Genomic DNA, 7518 nt, shown 5'->3' on the forward strand with positions numbered 1-7518 from the left:
TTACAGAAAAATACCCAGAGCTTCTTGGCCAAAATGAGATCTACACTCTTTCTCCAAAAAAAAAAAAAAAAAAAAGAAAAAGCCCAAAACAAAACCCCCTTTGATGAGGTGGATCCTCGAAGTACAAAAATACAATTTAATCTTGAGTTAAGATGTTCCCGTTTGAAAAGCCAGTCTACTACTGGCCTTAAAATGTACATAAAAAGGAGTTTGTATCCTGACCAGAGGCCTACGACGAGACGTTTTTTGCATACTCTGTTTTTATTTTAAACTGATAACTAGGTTAAAGAACTCACAGCCGAATAAAACCTTTTATAGTGTCTGGGCATGGGGATGGTCCACTTAGGGACTGGTGGAATTGATTTATTATAGGCACAATACTATGTATCAAACTATTATATTGGTTTAATACTAATTCCAAACATGCTCTACAAGAAAAATGAACACATCACTCTACCTCCATATTTCTTAAAGTGTGACCTGCCCGTAGCAGCTCTTGGTAACATGTTACGAGGTCTTTCAGGGCAACAAAGAAAGAAATGCACTAGTTTATATTTAACTAATCCACACATCAAACTATTCTTTACACTCACTGACCACTTCATTAGGTTACCTTGCTAGTAAGCTGCCTTAATGCTTTATGGGATATGTGCTGGAAACATTCCACGACCACCCGTTGTGGTCTCCTGTCGCTGTGCCCCGTCTGCTTCACGGTGCAACGTGTTGTGTGTTCAGAGAAGCTCTTCTGCATACCTGGGTTGTAACAATAATTTGAGTCAGATTAAAGCAGTCTAGCCGTGCTCCTCTGACCTCTGACATCAACAAGGCATTTCCAGCCATTCTCTGTAAACCCTACAGATGGTTGTGTGGGAAAATCCGAGCAGATCAGCAGATTCTGAAATACTCAGACCAGCCTGTCTGACACATTCAGAGTCACTTAAATCCCCTTTCTTCCCTATTTTGATGCTCAGTTCAAACCTAAGCAGGTCATCTTGAGCACATTTGCCAACATTCCCAAATGCACTGCTGCCTCATGATTGGTCGATGAGATATTTGCATTAACAACCAGTTGAACAGCTGTGCCTAACAAAGTGGCCAGTGAGTGTAGCAGCACATATCTGTGTTACAGCCATTATAGCAGACTAAACCTTTCTACCACTGACATATATAGCTGGTGTCAAGAAATGCAACACTGAACATATTAAGTGTCGCCAAAAGTCAATTAAAAACACAAATAACAGACACGTCACACACATTTCCAGTGTTTGTGATGTGTGCAGCCCTCCTCTCCCTACATTGGTCATAAAAACCTTGAGAACCCTTGCTCCACATGAATAAAGGCATACAGATGTCCAGCTCGGGGTCCTCTCAGTGATATTTCACTGAAATAGCTGCTGATTGCGACTTAATGTTAATTTAAAAGCACATCATGGAGCTTGCTTGTTCCCAGGTTTGTAAGGAAGCCAACGAATACATTCATCTCAAAAAGTAAACCTCTTCTTAGTACAAACATCCAGCTACCGTCTCGCCCTCCGGTGAGGAAACAGGGCTGGTGCTGTTTGAGGAAAGTTTACAAAGTGGGTTTACCGTTGGCAAAGTCTGAGTAAACATTCGTATGTGAACAGCTGGTACACTCCTCCATTATGCTCACGCCTTCCTTTCTTGATTTGGTTCTCAAGGTAACCTGACTTTATTAGACGGTGGCTCTGGTTTATTGGAGGTTTGAGTTTTTGCTTGTTATTAACCTTCTAACATTAAAGTAAGGTTATGTCATAGAAAGCGTTTAAGAGATTCCACTTCAAAGTGTTTTAAAAAGAAATGTTGGTCCCCTTTTTTCCTCTATCATCATTCTTCCTGATTATTAAGTGCTTCCATCTTGTGGCTCAACAAGCGAACCAGTAATTTAACAGCTCACAAAACACCCCTAAATTGAGTCTTGTCATCGCAAAGTTGGAATATGAATTTCAGAGCCAGCCTTATTAACTTTTAACACTTGTGGGATGTCAGCTACTTTTAATTTAGAATATAAAAATGAAATTATATTCATTAATTTATTTAATCAACACACATACAGACACGCAAAAAAAGATGTGCTTGTGGAGAGACCTCAGGCCTGAGGGTGGAGTTGGTCACTCTTTGAGCTTGAAATAGAAAAATTGTTCATTCCAGCTGTTGAAAATAAGTTAATTCAAGTCTCATAAAAGTGCTAGCAACGAGAAAAACTGCTCGTGGTCAAGTCTGCTTGCCACAGAACCTTCTGCTATTTGCTCTGGAGATCTTTCTGTGGTCTCTGCTGGATGCCACAAACCCCAGTGTGGAGCCGTAGCGCCCCCTGTCTGTGCAACGTGCTCAGGGTCCTGAACTCCAAAGGCATGGTGTGAGGACTCGAGCTGGAGGTGTACTCATATTTGAGGGTGTCGTAGTAGTGGTATTTAACCGGTTTGCCTTGCGGGTCGAGCGAAAAGGGCCAAAAGCCGTAAAGGTGGATCTCCTCGCAGAAGCGAGTGGCCATTGTGTACATGAGGAGGCCGGTGGTCGGACGTTTGATGTGGACGTTGTTCGTCAGCCAGTACCTGCAGATGCAGACAGAGACAGAGCTGTAAGATAAGACATTCAGGGACAAAACAGGAGACACTCGGACAGAACCAGAACAAAAGGATGAGCAATGAAGGTGTCCATAACTCTTTTCTGGGTACACAGTGAGCTCTGCATTCACTGGGAAGAACCACTTTTCTCCTTCAGTAAGAGGAGGAGTTGAATCCTGCGTGACACAAGCAAAAATAGAGAGTTTGACCGACACCTTTCTGATGTAAACAACAACACACTGGCCTCACAACTGTCTCGCATATTCCTAAAGTCTTCTGTAGGTCAGTTGGTTTAATCATTTCAGTCTTTCAAACGTGATGACTGGCTGCTTTCTTCCCTCTCTCTCTTTTACCTTTGAGTTTTCCACTGGTGATTGGTTGAAGCTGTAGGAAATGGGATTTTTAATTTTGTGACCCTTTTAAAAACAGTGGTTTACAATTATTGCAGTTCTATTGTTAAGCTCGAGGCTGGTAGCATCTACAGGGGAAAGAAAATGACTTCTATCTGTCGAGAGTTGGATTTTTTCACTGCAGTTGCAGAACTGCAGTAACTCCTGGCTGCTGAATTTGACATGAAATCAAAAATATTTAGGTGGACGATTTTTTTATGTTTTACTTTTTTGCAGAGTGTTGCTGAGCAGCACAGACTGTACGTTCTTTTCACTGCGTGAGCCTTTTTAACAAAAGCTGCAGACGCCACAGCTGCTCTGCACGACTATTTTCTCTACCTGAGGTGACTAGCAGCTCCTGTGACAGTGACGTGCCACACGCTCCCCTTGGGAGCAGCTTCGGGGACAGATGGTCACACGTTCGCTTGCATCAGCTTCATTTTCCTTTCCAGTCACTGGCCCATTTGCCCAGCCTTGAGGCCACAACAGCCTCTCCTCTAACACCCTCTATAGTTAATGTGGAAGCTCGTGTTGAGATGCAGCAGCAGTAACCTCCCACTCTAATCAGCTCATGAGCCGTGCAGGACAAACAGTGGGCAGGAGAACAGGGTTTAATTATCAGTGGCATCATCCGAGGTGAGATTTGAGATTTGGTTGCGGTGAATATGAGCACATAAGATTTATTCTCTACTGCAAACTAGCACGATTTAAAGTTCAGCTTTTCCGAGGAAAGGTCAGGGGAGCATTTATCAGGCACGACTATCGATTTAGGGCAAAGACTGTTTCTTACGGTCTGTAAACAAGAAAAATCATGGCTGGTTGTACCTCTTTGCAATACCGAGAGTGAGTTGGAGCATAGAAAATCGCATAATTTGGTCACCGACCAGCGGTGGTTGTTAGGCTTTTAACGAGGCAGGAAAGAACCAGGGCAGAGTGTGCTAATGATAACAGAGGCGAGGACACACAAGCAATAGCAGAGAGGGATTTTTATAAATGTCCAAATGCACTTTAGGACATTTGACATCAGTGTAAAGAGGACTTCTTAAAAAAAATCACTGACAAGCTGTTAAATAAAAAAAGATAACAGTAATGATAATAAATGGAATTTATAACATGATTAACCAAATGCACTAAACACAACACATTAAACCACAGCGCAGCAGCTTTTCCTATTATCTGAGCTATGCAGGAGCTCCGGAAAAAGCAGCAGAAGGAACAAATCAACAACATTTGCAAATAATTAGGCAAACTGATCTTTTCACAAGCTCGTATAAATCAGGCTAAAGAGCTGACGGGAACATGTGATCACCGAGATTTTGACTTCGCCTCATCAGTGAAGCCTCAGCGTGACGCTGAATTGTGAAATGTGTGTATTTGCTTTCTTGCAGAGAATCAAGTCGAAAGATTGACTTTATGAACACCATGAGGTCAGTCCACACAGCTTTTTAATGCAGCATCTCTGCTGGTTGCCTGGCAATGTCACGGTGTCGGGTGCAGGACTCGCTGCTCCCTGCTTTTTTTTTAACCAAGATAGAGTCAAATGGTGGGAGCGCTGTGACTCAATGGAAATGTCATATTATATTTTGGTCCAGCACCACCTCTGACCCCGTGACTTTTCTTTTGATTTCACCATGAGGATGATATTGTGGTTTCATTTTGGAGTGATGATGCAGGTTAACCTCTCCCAGCTGTAACTGGGCAGGACCATCTAATCAAACCACACAGAGCTCCTGCGGATGATTACGAAACGCTGGGTGACTCTCACACTTTTTAGCCACGGTATCTTTGCTGTGAAGTACAGCAGCTGCTTAAAGACTGGTCTGCTGCACCATGTTGATTACCATGCGTGCTAAGCACTATGGAAAAGCCTTTCCCAAGCATGGTGGGCAAACACAGCACTCAATTTCTAGAGAATTTTTAACTTCACTCTGTGCTCAAGCAGCTTTAGTGGAAAGTGTGCACAAGGAGATGGACTTAAACACCGTGCGTGTCCTTGTGGACTTGTACTGAATCCTCTCATGCACCCTGCCCTCAAAGCAAGCATTGAGCATTGTGCGGGTGCAGCACTGTTGGACAGAACTAAGCAGCATATGCAAACATTCAACTTGAGCCAAAGAGACCAGGCTAGTACTTTTCCTTTCCTTTCCTCAAGATATTCACACTAAGCTAAATGCTTCTTACCTGACATGACATCAGACAAGACTAGACCTGAAGCAACATCTGCCCATGTGAAAGAAGCACATTTCCCAAATTGACCCCATCACATTGTATCCAGGGTTAAATTGGTATTTTATATATAAAGTGGGCCTATTTTATATTTTCCTTATTTTTTTGTCACAGTGCTCATTTTGGGAAAAAGAAACCCATTTCTTTTCCTCCCTTTTTTCCCCCGAGTTTCCACAATATACAAGTGTCCCATAAATGTGTCACAAGCAGGCGATCCTAAAGCTGCAGACTTGAAAAGAGGACAGCTATAAAAGGAGACAGCAACCGAACAAATGAGTGCGATGGTGCCCGTTTAAAACAGCCCTGTGCAGAACAGACAGACCGTTTCAGGAAAGCAAACACATACAACGAGATAAAAGTGTAAACAAAGAAATGTCGTTCATACTTGTTCAGCTGTCTTCGTGCGATTTTTATTTAATTACATTTTTTAAAAGTTGGCACTTTTCTGTCATGCTTTCAAATTTCAAGGCCCTTTTTGAGGGTTAAGACTAAGCTTAGGGTTAAAATTAGAATTAGGTTCAGGTTAGTGTTTGGCAGTTAGCTGTGATCCTAAACTTAGGGCTGAGAGGCAAAAGCGAAGCACAGAACGATAACGGCACAGCACAGCTGTCACTCTTTTAGTCAAAATCTTGTGAGCCGTTCATTCAAATGACGTCAAACTGGGCACTGCACTCAGCCAGGGGCCCCACTAATACCCCTGCAAAATTTGAAGTGGATTGAAAGAACAGTTGGAGAACAGATGGACGGACAGACCGAGAGTCCTCAAATTATTAGAAAGAAGTTATTGTCCAAAATAATACTCAATTTGGCTTTCCCAAAGACAAAAGCACTGACAGTTTCAGCAGTAAGTTGGCTTAAATGGAGTGAGCTAATATGACTTGTTACAAATAGAAGATCAACTAAAGGCTGCACAGTGGGGAGGGACGTTTAACCAAAATAAGTCATTCTTGGAACTGTGAGTCATGCAAAGCTACTCAGTCAGAGACCCAGAATAAAACTATAGGGCTGAAAAATGAGCATAACAGTTTCCCTTTTAGGTAAATTTGATAGGTGGGCCCTTGAGTGGAGAAAGGCAGAGTAGCTTTATCTCACCGACTGCCCCCGGTGATCAGCTGTGCTTAAAAATAGCCACCTGGGCTGCAGATTGGCTTCGTCAGCCCCTTTGAGTGTGCTGCTCACAGGTGTTCTTATAAGTCTGTGCTTGAGCATCTTACCCTCTGACGGCATGGAGAAGGCGCAGTGATGGAAAGGCGGTGCGTATGTCTACGGTGTGCAGCAGGATGAGACGCAGTGCCCACTCCACGCGCTCCTCTCCCCCCTTGGCCATGAAGGCTGGGATCCACAACACGCTGCCGCTGAGGCTTCGAAGACGCCGTAAGAAGCGCTCCTTCCACTCATTGGTGACCAGGTCCTGGAAGGCTCGCTGCACTACTGACGGGTTCATGGTCACCAAGTTGGTCCGCCATCCCACGTCCTGAAAGTATTCCTCCACCGGTGCCAGGTTACACCTTAAAGCAAAGAGCGTTCAGTTTTAACATGGGGAAATACTCTATTAAACACCTAGAATTTACACAAATGAATCAAATATATGGTTCGCTAATGATGTGTAAGGCTTTTACAAGTATACAAAAGTAAAGAAAGTCAAAACTTTCCACCTTTATGTTACAGTTAAAGCTCTGATATCCTCTATGAAGGCAACTTTTAAGTAACTTTCACCTCCCTATGTGGTTCTGATTAATGAAACACAGGTGGATAACTGACGGGTTGCATTAAGTCAATGGTGGAAGCTGTTCGATCATCTCATCGTGAAACCTTGACGAGAAACTTTTGTTTATTCGTTTATTTTTTCCACGTAATTTAGCAACCATCTGTTTCCCCCACCACCACCCAAAGTCTGAAGAGTGAAACAGAGCAGAAGTAAAGGTGAAATTCAGCAGGAAAGCAGGGTGGCATTTTCTTCATTGATGTTAGTCTCCGCCTGAAAGTAAATGTCAGAAAAACACAAAGCTGGTAATTATCCTCACAGCGAAACATCTCCATTCTGTAGGCGGGGAGGAGACATCAGGAGGCCTTGTTGTTAATACGTTTTTATTCTCTTATCTACACACTGATTACAGTGTTTGTTTAGTCTGAGCACTTCAGATCTGCGGGGTTTGTTCATATTTTCAATGATAAATTACCAGGACTTCTTTGCTTTCAGTCAAACTTTCATCATCTGAAACATCAGTGTAAAAAGAATCAAAATTCAGTGCAGTGATTCTTAACTAAAGATTAATGACAAGTTTTATATAAAAGCCATAGTTTAACTAGAGCTGCCT

The 7518-nt window shown here is 42.7% G+C and overlaps 1 protein-coding gene across 1 annotated transcript in view; it reads right to left on the reverse strand.

Annotated features, from left to right (window-relative positions):
• Positions 1–915: 915 nt before the first annotated feature.
• The window catches only part of st8sia2 (ST8 alpha-N-acetyl-neuraminide alpha-2,8-sialyltransferase 2), a 14393-nt gene continuing 7790 nt past the window's right edge, over positions 916–7518 (reverse strand). Inside the window, exons 5-6 of the mRNA XM_005729932.1 lie at positions 6415–6708; positions 916–2573 (exon numbers count right to left, since the gene is read on the reverse strand). Coding sequence (XP_005729989.1) covers positions 2261–2573; positions 6415–6708 — 607 coding nt within the window. The 3' untranslated portion in view covers positions 916–2260. The remainder of the gene's footprint in view (positions 2574–6414; positions 6709–7518) is intronic.

The sequence above is a fragment of the Pundamilia nyererei genome, unplaced genomic scaffold (assembly GCF_000239375.1).
Source record: "Pundamilia nyererei isolate P.nyererei 1_Seehausen unplaced genomic scaffold, PunNye1.0 scaffold00035, whole genome shotgun sequence".
Lineage (NCBI taxonomy): Eukaryota > Metazoa > Chordata > Actinopteri > Cichliformes > Cichlidae > Pundamilia > Pundamilia nyererei.